At 45.3% G+C, this 20,288-nt stretch overlaps 1 protein-coding gene across 1 annotated transcript in view; it reads left to right on the top strand.

Annotated features, from left to right (window-relative positions):
* Positions 1-20,288, top strand: part of ANKRD29 (ankyrin repeat domain 29) — a 51,924-nt gene that overhangs the window by 14,247 nt on the left and 17,389 nt on the right. The window contains exons 2-5 of the mRNA XM_065398314.1: positions 8,246-8,356; positions 10,309-10,407; positions 14,391-14,489; positions 19,132-19,230. Of these exons, the coding sequence (XP_065254386.1) occupies positions 8,246-8,356; positions 10,309-10,407; positions 14,391-14,489; positions 19,132-19,230 (408 nt within the window). The remainder of the gene's footprint in view (positions 1-8,245; positions 8,357-10,308; positions 10,408-14,390; positions 14,490-19,131; positions 19,231-20,288) is intronic.

A 20,288-nucleotide genomic window follows, 5' to 3' on the forward strand; every position in this document is an offset into this window, starting at 1 on the left:
AGTTACAGACCCCCTCCACCCCCTTCCAAAAAAATAAAATCAGTTTTATTTTGTTAATGGACACCGTTGTCTTTATTACTGTTTTCGTGGGAATGTTTTAAACCTGGGACGCAGACTGTGGTGGGGAGCGGGTGTAGTGTACTGATGCAAATGATCCTTCTAAACTCCAAGAATGACAGGATTCACAGTAGCGGGCTGGTTGTTTCAACGGAGCCTGCCAGCCCTCCTGAGCGGGACTGCGTGTATGTGGGGGCTATGTGACTTTATGGCAGGGGGAGGAGGGTTACAGATCCCCTCCTGCGTGGCTCTGTGATCCAGGACAAGGACCGCTGCATAAGATCTGTAACTGCCCTCCCCCGCCACAAAGTCACAGAGCAATCCCCCCCCCCCCACACACAGAACATGAAAACCACCTCCCAGACTGACCAGGGTAACTAGTCACTGCACTGTGTATGTGCCCTGCTGCTGGACCTGCCCCCGCCTCTGTACCCTGCTAAAGGTGACTGTCCTGTCCAATTACCAGGGCCCTTCCCCCCCTTCAGACAGACTCTCCCTCAAAAGAACATGATTGAAACAGTAATGAACAGAAACGTATTTTTTATTAACAACCACACATGAAACTGGGGGGTGAAACTTGGACGGGGGCTTGGGTGAGGCGGACAGGAAAGGACTTTTCAAATTTTGGGGAATGGCAGCCTTCTGGTGCTTGAACAGTCTGCAGGGGTCGAGTGAGAGTTTTCACGGACTCTGCCGCCCCTCCTTCTTTGGACTTTGGGCGAGGGGGGTATGGGACTTGGTGGCGGGGGAGTGCGGTTACTAATAGACTGCAGCGGGGCTCTGTCCTCCTGCCTCCGTTCCTGCAGAACATCAACAAGGCGCCGGAGCGTGTCCGTTTGCTCCCTCAGAAGTCCAAGCAGCGTTTGAGTCGCCTGCTGGTCTTCCTGCCGCCACCTCTCCTCACGTTCCATGTGTGTCCGGTGCATTTGGGACAAATTCTCCCTCCACTGGTTCTGCTGTGCTGCCTGGGCTCGGGAGCAGCCCATTAGTTCTGAGAACATGTCCTCTCGCGTCTTCTTCTTCCTCCGCCTAATGTGCGCTAGCCTCTGGGAGTGTGATGCCAGGCTGAGTTGGGAGACAGTCGCAGATGTGGCTGTGGGAATGAGAAAAAGGTAGTGAATTCCTCCGAAACATAAATGTAGTTGTGAACAAAGAACATAGTCTTTCTCTGTGAACAAGACCATGCACCGCACCTATCACATGCGCACTCAGGACAAGGTCGAATTTTCGGACCTCGCCTTCAGTGCCTGGGGTCTTGCACTGCCGATCTGGGAAGCGGGGCAGGACACCGGAATCTCTGTAGCAGGCAAACATGGTAAGCCGTAGACTTGTGGCTGCTTAAAACTTTAGTAGTACCACTGGCCTCCTTTCACATTGAAAGCAATGCCAGTCTCTGCTGCCACCAATCGGCCAAGCATGAACTCTGGCCCTGTCCCACCCCCTCGCGGATGTCCCAGGGAAAGATCCCTGTATGCTGCCCCTCTCCCGCCTCCACCGCGTGCCTGTAAACCAGCGGTTACAGTTCTGTAAAGGAACTTGCAAGCAGTCCCAATACTAACAGTCCCCTACCTAATTCAAAGCAGGTCATCATGAGCGACATAACTATCATGAGGATCTCGGACAGCGATAAGGAAAGGATGCTTCGGGAAAGCCTGCAAAGACCAGGGCCCTATGCCGCCATGCTGTGCAAGGCAATGATCCCGGAGTACTTGAGGATCTCCTGGCGCGGGAACGTCTCCTACTTCGGAGGACCCACTAAGGCCGCTCTCCCCAGGAACCTGATGAACAGGCTTTCCCTTTACCTCCAGGAGAGCTTCGTCGAGATGTCCGTGGAGGATTTCAGCTCTATCCCCGCTTTTAATATAGCTGCAGTGGCAGGGACTAAAGAGTGGAGCAGCTTGGGCAGCAGAATCATGCACAACCAGACACTGTTAGATTTTTTTTAAATAGTTGGAACTGAATACTTAAGCGCCCAGGGTAAAGAAATCATGAAGAACACATTGTTCTTATTCTTAATATTCCAGTTTTGTTAAAAATAAATGTTTAGATGTTTAAAACACTTACTGCTTGATCCTTCCCCTGAATCTGTGTCCGGGTTACATGCTGGGGAGGGTTGGTAGGGGATCTCTGTAAGGGTGATGAAGAGCTCCTGGCTGTTGGGGAAATCAGCTTGGTAAGCGCTGTCGACTGCCTCGTCCTCCTCATCTCCTTCCTCATCTTCCCCGTCTGCTACCATGTCCGAGGAACCGGCCGTGGACAATATCCCATCCTCAGAGTCCACGGTCAGTGGTGGGGTAGTGGTGGTGGCCGTACCTAGGATGGAATGCAGTGCCTCGTAGAAACGGGATGTGTGGGGCTGGGATCCGGATCGTCCGTTTGCCACTTTGGTCTTCTGGTAGCCTTGTCTCAGCTCCTTGATTTTCACTCGGCACTGCGTTGCATCCCGGCTGTATCCTCTCTCTGCCATGGCTTTAGAGATCTTCTCATAGATCTTTCGGTTCCGTCTTTTGGAGCGCAGCTCGGAAAGCACGGACTCATCGCCCCACACAGAGATCAGATCCAAGACTTCCCGATCAGTCCATGCTGGGGCCCTCTTTCTATTCTGGGATTGCACGGCCATCTCTGCTGGAGAGCTCTGCATCGTTGCCAGTGCTGCTGAGCTCGCCACGATGTCCAAACAGGAAATGAGATTCAAACTGGCCAGACAGGAAAAGGAATTCAAATTTTCCCGGGGCTTTTCCTGTGTGGCTGGTCAGAGCATCCGAGCTCGGACTGCTGTCCAGAGCGTCAACAGAGTGGTGCACTGTGGGATAGCTCCCGGAGCTATTACCGTCGATTTCCATCCACACCAAGCCTAATTCGATATGGCCATGTCGAATTTAGCGCTACTCCCCTCGTTGGGGAGGAGTACAGAAGTCGAATTTAAGAGAGCTCTATGTCGAACTAAATAGCCTCGTGGTGTGGACGGGTGCAGGGTTAATTCGATGTAACGGCGCTAAATTCGACATAAACGCCTAGTATAGACCAGGCCTTAGTAGCAGCAAATGCAGCATCTGATTGCAACCCCTTAGCTGTCATTGTCCTTTTCCATGCTAAGGGCCTCAGCTCCTCAGAAGACCCAGGCAGTTCCTTGCTCTGCTGCGTTCATACCACACCGACCTTTGCAGCTGTCCCACTATCCCGGAGAGCCCGAGCAATAGAATTGCCTGCATTAGCCCTGTCTTCCTGAGTCCTCAATTTTTAGTAATCCTCCCCTTTTGCTTGGGAAACTCTTGTTCCCTAATCAGGCAGATTATCCTGTTTGTCCAGTTGATCCACCTTCTCCAGTCCCACTTCTTCCTCTGCCTACACTTCTATATCCACTCTGGTTCATTCCAACCCGCTCACTTTCCTCTACTCTATATCCACATCTCTCCGCAGTGCAGCTCTCAATCCAAGCGCTGTATGAGCAGTGACTGCCTTCACCACCAGCTCCATACTAGGCTTTCCTCTAGTCACCAGTGACTCACCAGGCACCTGGGATGCTGCTCACTGCACCCCAGGCCTCTGCTGTTCCTCTGGCACTGTGAACTGCTCTGCCACTGCCATGCCTGCTGCTTCCTCTGTCATTCACATCAGCGGTTACTGCCAGTTCTCGTGACTCACTCTCCACCACCAGGGATGAGAGGGGGGGGGGCCCAGCTTGTGTCCCTATCCTCCCTCCACACTCCCCGCTCTGCCTGGTTCCGTTGCTCTTCCTGCTCCACTATGGAATTTGCTACAGCCACCATGCTCAATGAAGCCCACCCAGATCCTGTGGCTGTTACTGCCGTACAGCTCTTTACCTTCGACCAGGTCTTTTCCCCAACCTCTTCAAACTATTGGCCCTTCTGAATCACAACATCCTCCCCTGTCCTCTAACCTGCTCACTGCTCTCAGAAGTCTTCTGGTTTACTAGTTGTAAGAATTCCTCCTGGTAGGGCAGGCTCCCCAGAGAAGCCCTTCTCCCCACCCACAGACTCAAGAGACAGGTAGGCCCCTTCTCTCCTAGCTCAGCCATCCTGGACTGTCCCAAACTGCTCTCCATACCCTTCTCTTTGTGCCCTTGCACTACTACAACTCCTCCCAAAACCTTCTTCTGTCCTCTTCCCTTCTTCTTCCTCCTCTTTCTTTTTCTTCCCTTCCCTTGAATGAGAGCCTTGCAGCCTTTCCTGCAAAGCCCCTAGGTCTCCACCCTAGAGCTGCAGAGCCTCCTGACTCAACAGCCATCTTGCTCCTCTTACTCACATCCATAGCTGGCCCTCTGAAGGAGTAAGGGGCTCAGCCTACCTCTGACAGACCCCACAAGGGGGAAATGAGGCAACTCAGGTTCTCCTGGGAATAGTTAACTCACAGAGTAATGTGAGTGCAGTGTAGTTGTAGCTGTGTTGATCCTAGGTGGGTGAGGTAATATCTTTTATTGGATCAACGTCTGTTGATGAGAGAGACAAGCTGAAGAAGTTTCAGAGTAGCAGCCGTGTTAGTCTGTATCCGCAAAAAGAACAGGAGTACTTGTGGCAACTTAGAGAGTTGGTAAGACAACTCCCACCTGTTCATGCTGTCTGTATGTTTGTGTATATATATCTCCTCAATATATGTTCCATTCTATGCATCCGAAGAAGTGGGATGTAGCCCACGAAAGCTTATGCTCAAATAAATTTGTTAGTCTCTAAGCTGAAGAAGGGCTCTGTGTGGCTTAAAAGCTTGTCTCTCTCACTAAGGAAGTTGGTCCATTAAAAGAAATTGCCTTATCCACCTTATCTCGCTGAGTAATTTGGAGGCAATTAATTAGACAGGGAAGTACTTGGGCATGCTAAAAGGCTAAGGACCTCAGTTAGAGGGAGATTCCTGAGGAGGGGAGTTTCCAGAGAGCCTGAACCAAGCAAAAGCTGTGTCCTAGGGTAGAGAGCCTGAATTAGGTGGAAGCCAGGCTCACAGGGAGATTGAGCTAGGCGGAATCTATGCTCCTGAGCAAAGGAGCCTGAGCCAAGAAGCTGTGTTCCTAGGGAAGGAAGCCTGGATAAGCAGAGGATAAACTCCTAGAGCAAAGAGCCTAAAGCGGGAGCCTGGAAGGAATGCTTTTGGAGAGGGGAGAACCCTAGTGGGAGAGTGACAGTAGGCACACAGCCCAGCCAACCCCATTAGTATTTGGAGTGGTCCTTGAGAAACCTCCATGGACTATGATGTCAGAGGAAGACTCCACCCAGGCAGCATCAGGAGACCTGAGGCAAGAGCAGTTAGAGGAAGTACCTGGATGGAGATGAATACTGAACTCAGGACAGCTGACAGTGAGTGCCTCAGCTCAGAAGGTGTGGTGTGTGCCTGTGTTAAACAAAGCAGAGCCTCTGGGGGAAGTGCTCTCGAATACCCAAAGCTGGTTTGGACTTGTTTATACTCTGGGTGGAGGGAAATCAAGGCAGGACTCACCTGCAGTGCTGCACCCAATCATAAGGTGGTTACCAAGGTGAGTTTCCACTCCTTTACAAGCTAGTACTAAACTAATTAAATACTTTGAGTGTGACAGATCCAGGACACGCATACTAGTGAGCTTATGTCTGCAGGATTTTGTGCAGGAAAGAAAACTGAATCGGAGCTATGATGTGGTTTTCTGTTTAAATAGCCTCCTATCACTGAGCACTCTCAGCAGCACTAATCTGCCATTGCTTTGCTCCAATGTCTTTGCTGCCTTCCGCATGGGCTTGTTACAGTGACCAGGAATTAATGGGTAGTCTGTACCCTCTCTCCCCATGCAAGGCAGTGATAATTTGGCCCTTGACATGGGGTGTCATTGAGATACTGGCTGTGTTCCTAGGATTGAGGCCCAGGGAGATCATTACTGTAAAGTGATGTCTGTCTATACTTTAACTGTTCAGCTGTACTAGCTATATTGTGTAGCTGTCATAAACATACAGCTAAGGGTAGCATAAAATCCCTCTTTACCCTGTAAAGGGTTAATTTCTCTTTTACCTATAAAGGGTTAAGAAGCTCAGATAACCTGGGCGACACCTGACCAAAAGGACCAATAAGGGGAGAAGATACTTTCAAATCTGTGGGGGAAGGTTTTGGTCTGTGTCTCTTGGAGCCAGCCAAGAAACCAGGCAGGAGAATTACATCTTCTTAAGTATATCTGAACTAAGCATCTAGTCTTGCAGAAATAGTAAGTAATAGCAGAAAAGAAATGTGTTAGATTACCTTTTGTTTTAGCTTGTGAATTTTCCCTGTGCTAAGAGGGAGGTTTATCCCTGTTTTTGTAACTTTAAGGTTTTGCCTAGGGGAGAAATCCTCTGAGTTCTTGAGTCTTTTGTTATTCTGTAAAGTACTTACCATCCTGATTTTACAGAGGTGATTCTTTTACCTTTTCTTTAATTAAAATTCTTCTTTTAAGAACCTGATTGATTTTTCATTGCTCTTAAGATCCAAGGGTTTGGGTCTGTGTTCACCTGTACCAACTGGTGAGGATATTATTCTCAAGCCTCCCCAGGAAAGGGGGTGTAGGGGCTTGGGGGGATATTTGGGGAAGGTAGGGCTCCAAGTGGCCCTCCCTAAATGTTTGTTTAAATCACTTGGTGGTGGCAGCGATACTAAGGCTAAAAAGGAATTTGTACCTTGGGGAAGTTTTTAACCTAAGCTGGTAAAAATAAGCTTAGGGGGTCTTTCATGCGGGTCCCCACATCTGTACCCCAGAGTTCAGAGTGGGGAAGGAACCCTGACAGTAGCATCCCTATTTTGCTGTTGTAAAGCAACATCCTGGGCAGATATGTCTAATAAATGCTATTCTAGCTCTCTTAAATATGAGGGCATCATATTTAAGGGGCATCATCTCAAAGACATATCACATGCAAGAGAATCTGTGTCTTAGGTGCACATCTGTCAGGCCCCACTAGCTGAGTAGAGAAGAGAGTGTTTGAAACATAGATTGTATTCAAGACAAATTGAGGAATTTTTTCTGAGCCAGGCGTCCTTGTGAGACTCAGACCGAATACATGCTGCCTGAATATGATCTTGAAGCATCGGTGGGAGGGGTTTGTATATGAAAACTAGCTTTTTCAATTTTTAAAATCACCTAGTGTGAAGAAAGACTCAGACTCATTTTAAGTGTCAATTTTGTAAGGTTTCAAATTCAGCTTACAGTCCTGTAAGTATTCCTGACTTCAATACACACAACTGGGATTTTTTAAGTTAATTTGTTTTTAAGTGAGATATTAGTGTTAAAGATGACAACTGATAAAAGCCCACACAATCCCTCTCCCCACTGATGTTTAACCATGCTTGGAAAGGGTTTCTCAGTTTGTACTTTAATGAGTGCCCCAGACACAGACCATTGAAATGTGGGATATGCTAAAATGATGTATTTCAGTATATTGTCATCATGTTTCCTGCATTGCTTCTCTTTGATGCCAATATCACTTCCTCTCTTCTTTGTCTTTTTCACACCCCTCTCTTTGTCCCCCTTCTTTTCCATCCCTTTTAATCCACTGTAGTTTCTCCTCCCTCTTTTCCCTTTCCTGTGTCCCTGCTGTTTCCCCATCACCTTTCTATCTAGTATTGCCTCTCTCTTTTGTGGAATGGTAGCATTTGTCATGCAGCTCCCATACTGCTAAGTTTACTCTTCTCCACACCCCCTGTCCTGCGCACAGTTGACAGCAGAGTGCTAATTAAGGGGAGCAGGCAAACCCAGTAGTCTGGGAGTTACGTGACCAGCATGTTTCACGTCTTGGGACTTATAGGTAGCAGGGAAGGAGGTGGCCAGGAAACTGGCTGAAAACCAGGGAGTCCCACAATGGGACATTTGAGTTGTATGGTTGAGTCTCCATGATGATCCAGTCTTTGGCTTCTCTGCTGAGACTGTCAATATGGGTACCAGTTGTCACTGTTGGTCACACTTAGTTGTGATGTGGACTCCTTTTCACTGGGAACTGACTGAGAGATCACCAACTCACATTACCTAGGCCACCAAGAGTCAACCGAGTATAATGACTTTCAGTCAGTACTGACCTGGGACAGATTGGAAACAAGATAGGGCAATTTATAGAGGCCAAGATTTCTAACAAAGCAAAGTAACCCTCTTGCCCCAACCTGGTTATAAAAGAATGACACACTGGTTTGAACTGAGAGCATGTGATATTTGTACTTGCTCTGAAACAGATTTCAATCCTTTTTGTATTAACAGAGGGAAACACCGCTCGCAAATGCTGCATTCTGGGCTGCAAGGAAAGGAAACCTGGCTCTTCTTCAGCTGTTGTTGAACAGTGGGCGAGTAGATGTGGACTGCAGAGACAGCGTAGGCCCTCAATACGTGCATGCCAAGAACATATGCTTTACATCACTTTACACAGCTTTAAACACTTTACTACGGTCATTTGAGTGTCTTATGTTGCTTAAGCAAGATTTAAAACCTTTAGCAGCCATGAAAGCAATTTACAAAGCTGAGTTGTAACAACATGATGAATTATATCAATAGCAGGTTTTAGAGTGCTCACAAATTTCTTAACCCCATCCAAAACCGATCTGTTAATTATTTCTTTCTTGCACTGATTTTGCACTAGTGTAAATAATTCATAAGGTGCAGGGCAATGCAGAATCAGGCTTAATAAGATTTCCTAGTGAAGATAAGCCTGCAAATATGTATGTGATTCTTTTCTCTATGGATGGTCATAACTTCTATTGGCATCAGTGGGAATTAGATATGAAATTAGAGATGAGCTGAAATCAAAAATGCCCTGTGTCCTGTTGCTTCTGCACAGAATATACATACAAGGAGTGGACTGTATTTGGATTTCCGAAAAGGCAGGGAAAAACAAGGTTAAGACATTACTTGAATAGAACAAGTACTTTGTGCTTAGTTAAAAATGTGAGCTGTTGAGAAACACTGCCATATTGGACGACTTTAGTGCCACTCTGGTTTATAACACAAACCTAGCCAACATCGCTCACCTTGAAAATAGCTTAGGGGGAGATTTTCAATAGCATGAAAGGGAGTTAGGTACTTAACTCCCATTGACCTTAAGTGAAAGTTGGACCTTACTGCCCTTTTGCCTTTCAGAATCTCTCATGTTGTACTTTAGGGATCAGTCCTGTGTGTGTTATTCCCAAGTAGAATTTTGCATGTGGAAGGATGGTGAGATCAGGGTGAGAGTCAAACTGGAAACAGATGGAATGTGAAGAAATCGGAACTATTATTGGTTAATTATTTTTTATCAAATTGGTGCTTAATTTTGATCCAGGTTTATGCAAAACACTGAGAACCTGGCTTGTTAACTCGATTAGGCCTTTGTTTATTATAACAGAACTACAAGTTTTCTAGACTAAAATATTTTAATGTGATGTAGGCTACATGCTCTTTCACTAGTAAAGTCTCACATTCGCAAGCACAATCAGTGCATACATTTTTCAGAAGGAGGGTGAATTTCATCCCTATGCAAATGGCCTCTGCACAACACGTACACCCCTCTTACATTCCACAAGGCTTTAATTGGTGCATTGAGCTTGTGTGGCTGTCCTTTGCACAGGGTTGAATTCTACCCACAAAGCAGATTTCTGGATATGGAAGTATATTTGATATAATTTCAAACACTACAGCATTTGAGACACTGTGATCTGGTGGTTAATGCAGGAATTAGGCATCAGGACAACTAGCGTCCTATTCCTGACTTTGTCTCTGACCTTGCTGTGTGACATTGGGCAATACCATTCACTTCTATGTCTCAGTTTCCTCCCCTGTGAAGTAGGGTAATGATGCTAATCTATCTTTGCAAGGCTCTTTGAGATTCCCTGACAAAAAATCGTATATAAGTGAAAGGTATTATTGATTATTACGTATTTATTAATAGGGACCATAACATGAGATCATTGCATAGTACTTATACCCTGTTTGGGGTACACTGTTAAACTCTGATCCTGCAATTGCCTCAGTGCAGGGGGCACCTTGTTGCAGGATTGGGCTTAGCACTGAAGGCAAGTGTGTGAATGTTGCTGTAACTAGTTTTATTTATTTATTTGATTCTTTACTTTTCAAAGGATTTTCAGTGGCAAATTTTTTAATCTATTTTTTTAAAGTAATTTGTTGCCCCACAATTATATGTAAAGAAATAAGAGGGGAGAACAGTTTTTGTTCTCTGGGGAAATTATAATCCGTTCTCATAAGTGTCCCCCCAGTTATGCTGAGAAGTTGTTGTCTGATTTATTATTAGAGTTAATAGTCTAACATACTGATTTGTTTTTCCTTATGCCCAGCTTGGCACAACAGCTCTGATGGTAGCTTCTCACTATGGTCACATAGAATGTGTGCGGGAATTGGTGTTACAAGGCGCAGATATCAATCTGCAGAGAGAGGTAAGAAACATTCTGCATTTAAAAAAGAGATTGAAAAAGCAACCATTACTGATTGGAGTGATAGAAACCATAGAGGAGTATTACCAATTGCTTATCTGTTTGTTGCTATCCAGTATAAGTACAAACAATCTCTATTTGCTAGGTTCTCCTGAGAATATGTAGGATTCAGATTTCTGGAATTTTAAATTGAAAAATGAGGTGCAGGATCTACTCTTATAAATAATCCATCAAGAGTTTCTAGTGCACCCAATTTGTGTGGACCAGTTTCATCCCTACTGTAACCCCATTGACGCCAAGGATGCATTGACCATTATAGTCATTGACGCAGTAACATGCAGATTTCAGAAAGTGATTAATAAGGAGAGGTTGCTTACCATTAAATTATAGAGGCTAGCCATTAAAATGGATTTGGTAGAGTTACCCCAGGAATTATTCTGGCCCAGTGTGCTTTGTAATATGTTCATCTCAGTTGGCAGCAATAGACTCTATCACACATCTAAATCAAACCTTACTTTGTGAGGACACAGTTGCCTTCAGTCTGTTTGTAGAACATTAATTATAACTTTAAGTCAGGATTGGCTTTTGTGCACATCCCTCCAGTAGCAGCATCTATAGTCATTCTGATTTGTGGGCTGTCTAGACATACAGCAAAATTGCTCTGTTGGCTAATGGTCCTGAGAGAATATAATTTAACAAGAGTTTGCAGTAATGTTGGCTGACTGTAGAATACAGTGATAGCTCAAAATAATGGCACTGTTCTCTGCACTGTAATGATAAGTGTACAGTATACATTTCTAACCTCTCTTGGTTACCTGGAATTAAGACATAAATCCCCTGCTGACATCTGGAAATTATTGCCTCAGCGAATGTAACAGTCGATGATATCAGTTTTCTGGAATTGATTTAACTGGTATAAAATTGCTTTAATAGTGATTACGGGTAGACTTTCAATAAGGCCCCAATCCAGCAAAGCACTTAGCACAAGCTGCTGCAAAAGCAACACCAAAAGGACAGTCTGAACTCATTTTTGTGCATCACTTTGGACATGTTAACTGGGAAAGTCAGCAAATAAAGAAACGGAAAGGAACAGAACCCCTCAAAGGGCAAAATTCACGCTTGTGCACAGAGTTCCTATGGTGACAGGAATACAGGAAGTTTAGCTGAAGTTTAAACCCTGCATTAAAGACTTAGGCCCTTATCTTGCAAATAGATCCACATACTCAGACTTGTATTCTTGCAATCCTATTGGAGTCAGTGGACGCCGCATAGGAGGAAGGGTCCATACATGTGGATCTGTTTTGCAAGACTGGACCCTTGGATGGTACACTGGGCCTTGTAAAGGCCTTCTGCACTGGAGTGAATTTCCACATGTAGCTCCCTTTTTCCTGCCTCTCCAGATGAAATAAGAAAGCCACAAGCGAGGAAGGCAAGAGTTTCTGGGGATAATGATGCTAACCTTCCTTTGTAAAGTGCTTTTGAAATCTACTGATGAAAAGTGCTATATAACTGATATACCAGGGTACAATCCAGACTAATGAGCTGCTGTGTCACCCCTGCCCTTCAACCTTGGGTGCCTTACAATGCTTTGCTGAATGAGCTCCCACCTGGATGGCTCACAAACAGCCTTCCAGCGTGCAAGCCACACCCTGTGTGTAACTGCAGTCTGCCAGCCACATTTGGGTTACACTCTGCCTCTCACCAGCCTTTGTTATACTGCAGGGTGACCCCAACACACCCCCAGTCCCAGATTTCCCCCCAGACATGTATATTCTGTACCACCCAGCTCTCTCCTGGACAATACAAAATATTTTAAGTCCATTATTCCTTTAAGGGAACAATATGCCAGCTTATTATTATGAATAGTTATTCAGACACTTCAATTTAAACACACTGGATTAAAGTGTAAAACAAGTTTATTAAGAGAGATTTTAAGTGAGTGCAAGTCATGAGGAATCAATGTCAGAAATGGTTACAAGAAAAATAAAGATAAGACGTTCACTAATATCTAACTTAAATTATATCAGATTCAAGCAAAGTTTCTCACACATGCTTTCAGCAGTAGCAGTCGCACTGACCAAACCCTGTAGGTCAGGATCCCTCCCCCAGAGCATTTCCAGCTGGAAGCAAGGCAACAGACACTCTGTGTGGAAGGGGACTCCATGCTGTTCCTTTGCTAAAATGTAGATTTTATTTATTTATTTTATTTATTTATTCCCTGACCTCTTTCCTGCCAAAGAATGGCCACTTAGCAGGTAATGGTCCATTAGCCTGGTTTACACCTGGCTGAGACAGCAGTTTACCCATTGTCTCTGGTCTGGCCACTCCCCAGACTTCTCTGGAAAGCACACTTTTAGTCATGATCTCGGCTTATGTTTATAACTTCACATGTAAAGCTGCTACATGCATTTTGCCAGGATATTATTGATCAGCAAATTGAGGTTTTAAAGGAAATGATACCTCACAAGACATGCCTTGTACAAAATTATTACAATAGTGTGTGGGGTGTGAACACGGGCATATTCTGTCACAATAGGTATCTAATAATAATAATATTCTCTGGTAATTTTTGTATCCCAGAAATTTAGGTCTTAAAGGATGGATTCGCACCTTGATTTACTGGTATTTTAGTGACAGAACTAGGTGTGGAAAATATTTGGGTTTTGATTCTTCGCTGTATGTGAGCTGAGTTTGACAGTGGGAGTTGATTCCCAGATTCAGGCCTGCCTGGCATCTGTGCAGGATAGCATTGTCCCTGTACAGCCCTAACTTATGCCAATGGTGGGGACCTTGCGCCAGTGGAGGATAAAGTATAGGGGAGCATTGCTGTGTAACAGCCCCTCTGCTCTTACCTATACTCCACTCCCAATACATCCCCTTGTTCCCCTTTCACTGGGGGTAGATTGGTACCTGGTGCAAGATGTGGTGGGAAGTTCTCCTGTGCAGGGGGGATTCTCCACTGTCTATCTTCAGCCTGTTTCAAGCCACTTTGCTCTGTTTATAGTGACTGACTGGACTGGAGAATCTGGTCCTGAATTTTTTCAAAAGGAAAAATATATTTGGGGCGGGAGAGAAGGTGAGGTAGGAGAAGGAATAGTCTGTAAAGTATCATCAGTAGACATGGTAATGGTAATAGCCTTTAAGATTTAATCAGCTGGGATACAAATATTACCAGAGAAAGAAAGAGAGACTCGTGCTTACCTCACTTTGGACTTTCTTGTCTCACTTGAACACACAGGACAAGGAAATGAGTAATATAGTAGAGTCTTCACAAAGAAGCCCATTTATGTGAATGGAATAGAGAATATGGATTTTATGCAGGTAAACAGGATGTGGAATAAACATCAGTAAGGATACGATTCTGTCACAGATTCTGTGATTTTTTTTTTCCTGGGATCTCCAGGACTTGTTCTGGGGAAAGGTTGGAGCAGCTGTCAACCCCGGGGCTGCTGGAGCAGCAGCCGCTGGAACAGCTGATGGGCAGCTGACCCAGGGGTTGACAGCTGGCCGGCGGATGGCCCCGGGTGCAGCGGGCCGGCGCAGTGGACCTCTGGGGCTGGAGCAGCAGCGGTCACCCCCTGCCGCAGGAGCAGCACCAGGGCTGGAGCAGCTGTAAGCCCCAGCAGCACTCTGTTTGTTCCCCTCCTCCCCCCTGGGATATTTTTAGTAAAAGTCAGGGACAGGTTGCAGGCTTCCATGAATTTTTGTTTATTGCCCGTGACCTGTCTGTGACTTTTAATAAAAATACCCGTGACAGACTCTTAACCTTAAACCTCAGATGTTTCAGTGCAGTGAGATGAGAAATGACCTCCTCCCCTAAGTTCTGTTGTATCCTCTACAGTCCCAAAGATCATCATGAGTCTGTCCAGCTCTTGTTCAGTTATTCAAGTTCAATCCATTTTAACTCTGTTTAAAAATGAAGTATATACTTTATTCACGTTTTATCCATTTGTTTGTTTGAAATATGTTTCTTTTTTTCTTTACAGTCAGGCACAACTGCTCTGTTCTTTGCTGCACAACAAGGCCACAATGATGTTGTGAGGTTTCTCTTTGAATTTGGCGCCTCTACTGAATTTAGAACTAAAGTAAGAGATTGGGCTGCTTTACTTCCAAAATTCACTTCTGCGTTAATGGCTTGTTTCCTCTTGATCTGCAACATGGCATTACTGCAAGGGGATCATAAAAGAATTTCCCTGCTTGCACATTTTCTAAGCTGTATGAGTAATGCAGTCCTCTGGCAAAATATTAATTCAAGGCTAGTTTTTATTGTCTAGGCTTGATTGCTTGAGTTTGGTACCATTTCATTACAGTGTATATTTTCAGATTGTGAAAGCTGCAGTGAAGAGATCAGTCCCTCCTCCCATAATATGAGAACAAGAGGTCACACAATGAAATCGTTGACAAGTAAATTTAGAACAAATAGAAGGAATTAATACAGTGGTGAGTCTGTGGAATTCACTGCTGTAGGAAGTTACAAAGTTAAATACTATAGCTGGATTTTTAAAAGCGCTGGTTAATCATGTCTGATAGAGCTACATGAGTAGTTACTGTATGTGTGTTAAGAGAGGGATAATTAAATCTGTTTGCTTGATGCTTTAGGATGATCATGGAAGAAATCAGGAAAACTTTTCCCCTTCATGTTCAGCATTGCACTGTTGGCTGGTGGCACTGTCTATTATTAAGGCAGCCTGATACTTTATAAGACCCTGTTATAGCTGCAAAACTTTCATTGTTTGAGCTGAACTCTTCCAGGCTGGGTGTCTGCCTCAGACCAAATATTTTTTTGAAAATTTTAGTCAAAACAGTTCAGCTGTTTCAAAGAATGTTAAAATGTTCTGAGGAACTTTTCTTTGAAAAGCTCTAGCCCCTCACCCTCATGCTTTAGAGCAGAGACTTGCAATTTAAATGGGATGGCAGCCTTACTATTAAGGATGCACCTTTTGCCGTCCCTTGGAAAATCCACCCAAATCTGGCCAAGTGATAAGCCTTTGAAATATTGCAGTTCATGCATGTTCAATAGAGATTTATTCTATTTTTAGCAGCTAAACCCTCCAAAGATTCCATCCTCATTGAGCATGCTCCATCCCCTCCCAGCTCCTGTGTATGACTGGACTGTGCATGTGTCATCCCCACAGAGCAACAGAGCATACTCCAGCCCAGAGCTGTGGGAGGCTCAAAAAGACTTTCCCTGTAATGGCTGCTCCCAGCTGTTCCAAGCCAGGGTGGTACATGGTTCCCTTGTTCTCCTTAACCTTTCTGGTGGCACTCAGAAGCTGTCTTATTTCAATGCAGTGGGGATGAAAGCTAGACTGAGGGGGGAAGGAAAGGAGTAGATTGGGACAATGAATCTGGTGAGACTGGGACTGAGGGGGAGAGAAACTGGGACTGGCTGGGCAAGGAGACTGGGACTAGGAGCCAAGGAGGGCGGGGAGGCTGGGATTGGGAGCTGGGCAGGGGAGGAGCACCCTGGGACTGGTTGGGTAAGGAGACTGGAAGCTGGGAGGGAGGCAGGTGAAGGTGGGACTGAGATTGAGTGGGAGGAGTGTTGGCAAAGGAGACTGGGTGCTGAGGAGACGGACTGGGATCCAGAGAGTGAAATGGGGGACTGGGAGACAGTTGGCAGGGAGGTGGGATAATATGAGTCAATGAGAAGCTGGAGGTAGGAAGGCAATTGGGACTGGCAGGACAAAGAGACTGGGACAAGGAGCCCGGGAAAAGATGTGGGGACAGAGACTGAATGAGGAGCCTGGGGAGAGAGCTGGGATTGGGAGCCAGGCTGATCAAAGAAGGAGCTGGGAAGGAGGGAACTGGGAGTGGCTCAGGAAGGAAACTGGGAGAGGGTGTGGGGATGGGGAGAGTCTGGGAGTTGGATGGTGAGACTGGGACTTGGACTCTGAAGCTATATGTGGAGACTGACTGGGCAAGGAGACTGGGATGATAAATCTGAGGAGTAGAGACTGGAACTGGCTAGGCAAGGAAAAATGGGACTGTGACAAGCAGCCAGGGGCAGGGAAGAAACAGGCCTGGGACAAGGACAGTTTGAAAAGGACAGAGTAGAAGGGGTCAAGTTTAGGGGAAATGAGGGGAAAAGTCTGTACCCACTGGAACACACTCCCGTCCACAGCTTGGAATGGAACCCAGATTCCCAAGTCTCACCATTCCTCTGCAGTCAGAAAATCTCTGTGAAACCCACTGGCAAAGTGTGTGTCTCATCCCCCTCTATTGCTGGTCCACATAGGGCATGACAACCTACTACTGCTATCAGTTACTCCATTAGCTTAAGGGGCATAGGTCTGTGCAGTAGATTTAAAGATTCCAACCCTGCTGATGACCCATGTAGCATCATACTGACACCCACATGATGGAATTTGTTTCTAAAGTTTGCTTTTTTTTTTTTTTAAATCTATAAAATTACACACAACTCCATTAAAAGAACACTATTATACGGTTGCAGTCAAACACTCAAAAGTTAGGAAATGCCAGAATTAAGATTGTCTGTGGAACCTTAATTGGGCCCTTTGTGCATATGCATTACAATATGTCTTTAAATACATGATCACTGGGATGCTTTAGGGTTCAACCCAGACCAGTAAGGGGTTGTCACCGCCTGCCCTGTAACCCTGGATGCTTGTGTGCTCTGCAGCTTTGGCTCCGATCCCTGACACGAGCAGCATCCTCAGAGCAGAGTGGCCTCACCCTGGCTGCCACTAGTTTGGTTACCCCTTCCAGGATGACACCAACAGCCCTTCTAGCCTTGTAGTGTCCAGTCCCTCTCACTGGAGCACTCACAAGTTCGCTGCTCCTTTAAAGAGATAGTACACTGCACCAGCCAGTTAGTTTGGCTGAGGATTTCACTCTTCAGTTTGAAACACTGCACTGGGATGGCTGTGTAATAAAACAAGATTAAGTTTATTAGCAAAGAGCTATTTAATTGATACCAAGTGGAAGTAATTGGGATAGAAATGGTTACAAACAAGCAACAGTAAAAATACACTTCTAAGACTCAAAGCTAACTTAAAGCCTTTTGTTCCAAGCAGTTTTCTCACCACGTTCTTCTTCCAGCATGGCTGGCCACTCCTTAGCCAGGGTCCAACACACAGAGCCCAAAGTGCTTCATTTCTCTGTCTCCTCAGGTGAAAAATGCCAACATAGCTTTTTCTCTCTCTGCTTATATCTTTCAAAGTTAATAGTCTTGCTGGAGGAGGCAGGAAGGTTTCCTGGAGATGCAGCTTCCACCCTTGTTCAGTGTGTTAAGTGGCCATTCCCCACACTGGTTCTCCTGATGGCTTGGTCTACCTTGCATGTAAATGTCATTTGTCTCTCCTTGCTCAGTTCACATTGGTGACACATTCAAGCAGGTGGAACCCACATTCCTTTGTCTAGGACAGTGATTTAAGCCCTGGCTGCCAAACAGCTTTTAAGAATATTTTTCCAGCATATATTAATTTTTCATATAGCACCCCTACGTGCTCCATGCAGTAATATGAATGACCAGTGTATTGCCAGTTCACATATGATACCTTGCATGATACATTTTAGATACAGATTATGACAGTGACTTGGGGTATACTGAGCTCATCAGGCCTAACTGCTACATATGGGGGAGCCCCTTACCCTCTGAATTGGGGTGGTCTTAGGGTCACAATCACATACTGTTCCAATTTGCTAAGTCATCCTACCCTCTCTCCCATAACCTCCCAGAGACAGACCTGGTTGCAGCCGCCTCCTCCCCCTCCCTGCTCTTCTGTTGCTGCTGCTGGAACACCCTTACCCTCTGCTTTGGGAACAGCTCTCACCTTCTGCACTGGTAGCTATTTCAGTGGTGTTGGGGGATGTCACACCTGGGAATTACCTTTTTTTGGCACAGGCAACAGAGTTTAACAACATGGCAAGCCAGGCATTCTGTTGCTAGTTGGTGAAGTCTCTGTCCTAGTGGCACTGCAGCTGTTTTCTGTCTCAAATGGCAGTTAAGTTACATGTGAGGGAGCATATCATACCCCGATTTTGTACACTGATGTAATGAATGGCATCATGTCTCCCTCTAGTGGTTCACTCAGTGCCTATAACAACCTGTGATTGCTGACACCTAGAGAAATTACCTTTAGCTGAAGTGGTAGGGACTTGTGCCTATGGTCTCTGGTCTGAGCGTTGTGTGTGCTTCTACAGTTCAATACACATCTCATCTAGCAGCACAATCCTGTGTCTGACTTCCCCTGCTGCCAATTCTCAGGCAGGGAACCAGTGAGTGGGAGGCAGGGCATATAAGGAGGTCAGGCTACGGCTAAAGGAGAATTGCGGTTGAGGTGGATCTAGTGGCTGCTAGAATTGAGTTCAGCAGCATGCAACTTAGTCCATTGGATCAGAGGCAGGGTGTGCTGGGAGTCACCGTGTGGGGCCGGGTGTTAGATTTGGGAGAAGGACAAACTAGGAGTGGGGAGGGAAGTAAGTTCATACGAGAGGAAAAGGAGAGTCAGAGCAGAGTTTTCTTGGTTCCCATTCCTCACAAAAGAAACCTCAGGACAAGAATTCTCCTAGTGACAGAGCTAAGGTCTAACTTATGGGGGGAAAGACTCAAAGTACAACTTACAACAATTTACTGGCTAGATATTGCATAATTTCTGTGAGCCAAATTCTGAGAGGTAGTCAGCACTTGCTTAGTCTTACGAACCCGTTCTGTATAGCACTTGCCTTGTCTACTTATAGTGCCCATTCTTTGCTTGTTTGCAGGATGGCGGTACCGCTCTGTTAGCAGCATGTCAGTATGGCCACACACGAGTGGTGGAAACTCTATTGAAGCATGGTGCCAACATACATGATCAACTTTGTGTGAGTTCATTGGAAGTAGATATAAACACCACGGTCAGTGGAACAAACAAAGTGTGGGGTTTTACAATTCAGATGGTCTTCGCGCCAGTGCAGTAAGGCATTTACCAAAGGCTCTCTCTTTATACATTTTAAATGTAATTGTTATTAACTGTGTGCTCCTTATCATACTGGGAGAAAAGTTATAGCCAAGAAAGGAGATTTAGTTGATCTATATTTCAAAGTTAAGTCATCTGAACTACATCACTCAAGGCTGTGAAAAATTTCACTCTCTGTGCAATGTAATTAAGCCAACCTAAGCCCCGGTGTAGATACTGCTAGGTCGACAGAAGAATTCTTCTGTTAACCTACCTACCATCTCTCGGAGGTGGATTTACTACAGTGATGGATGAACCCCTTCCGTTGCTGTAGTAAATGTCTATGCTGCAGCAGTGGCACACTTCTACCGTATACATATCCTTAGGTGTACTGTGGCTAAAACGGAAACTTTCAAATCTTTGGGCCTGATTCTCCCTGCCCATTGTGTCATTTTTACAGCTATTCAAAGAGAGTGTCAAATGCTACCATGTCAGAATAGTAGTGTTTGCACGCCAGAGTAAATAACTACATACGGTGCAAGGCAGTGGTGGATCAGGCCTTTAGTTTTTCTTCTTGACATGCGGATATCATTAAAGGTAGAACTGCAGTTACATTTTTCTTAACATCTTTACATGCTGACATTCAGGTAAAGTGAAGATATTGGGGGAATGTATCTCTCTCACCTGATAGTGCTTTGAAAACAAATTAAAATAAATAACTGGTACAAATGACTTATTGGACATAATTTAGCTGGATTTTCAGAGAGCTAGAAGGGGCTGATCAGGGCCTGGATGAATCCCCATCTGATTTACTGTGGTGGAGTTGCATATAAGCTGGGCTATAATAAAACAAAAATGTGTGGCTTTTCACCCTCTGCCACCCTTCCTTAACTCAAGACAACCCAGACAAAAAGGAAGTCATCCCCTGTGGGGTTATAATGTTCTCTCAGCTAACACTACTGGAGCTAACTCCCATGATGGGGA

This window comes from Emys orbicularis, chromosome 2 (genome assembly GCF_028017835.1).
Source record: "Emys orbicularis isolate rEmyOrb1 chromosome 2, rEmyOrb1.hap1, whole genome shotgun sequence".
Classification (NCBI taxonomy): Eukaryota; Metazoa; Chordata; order Testudines; family Emydidae; genus Emys; species Emys orbicularis.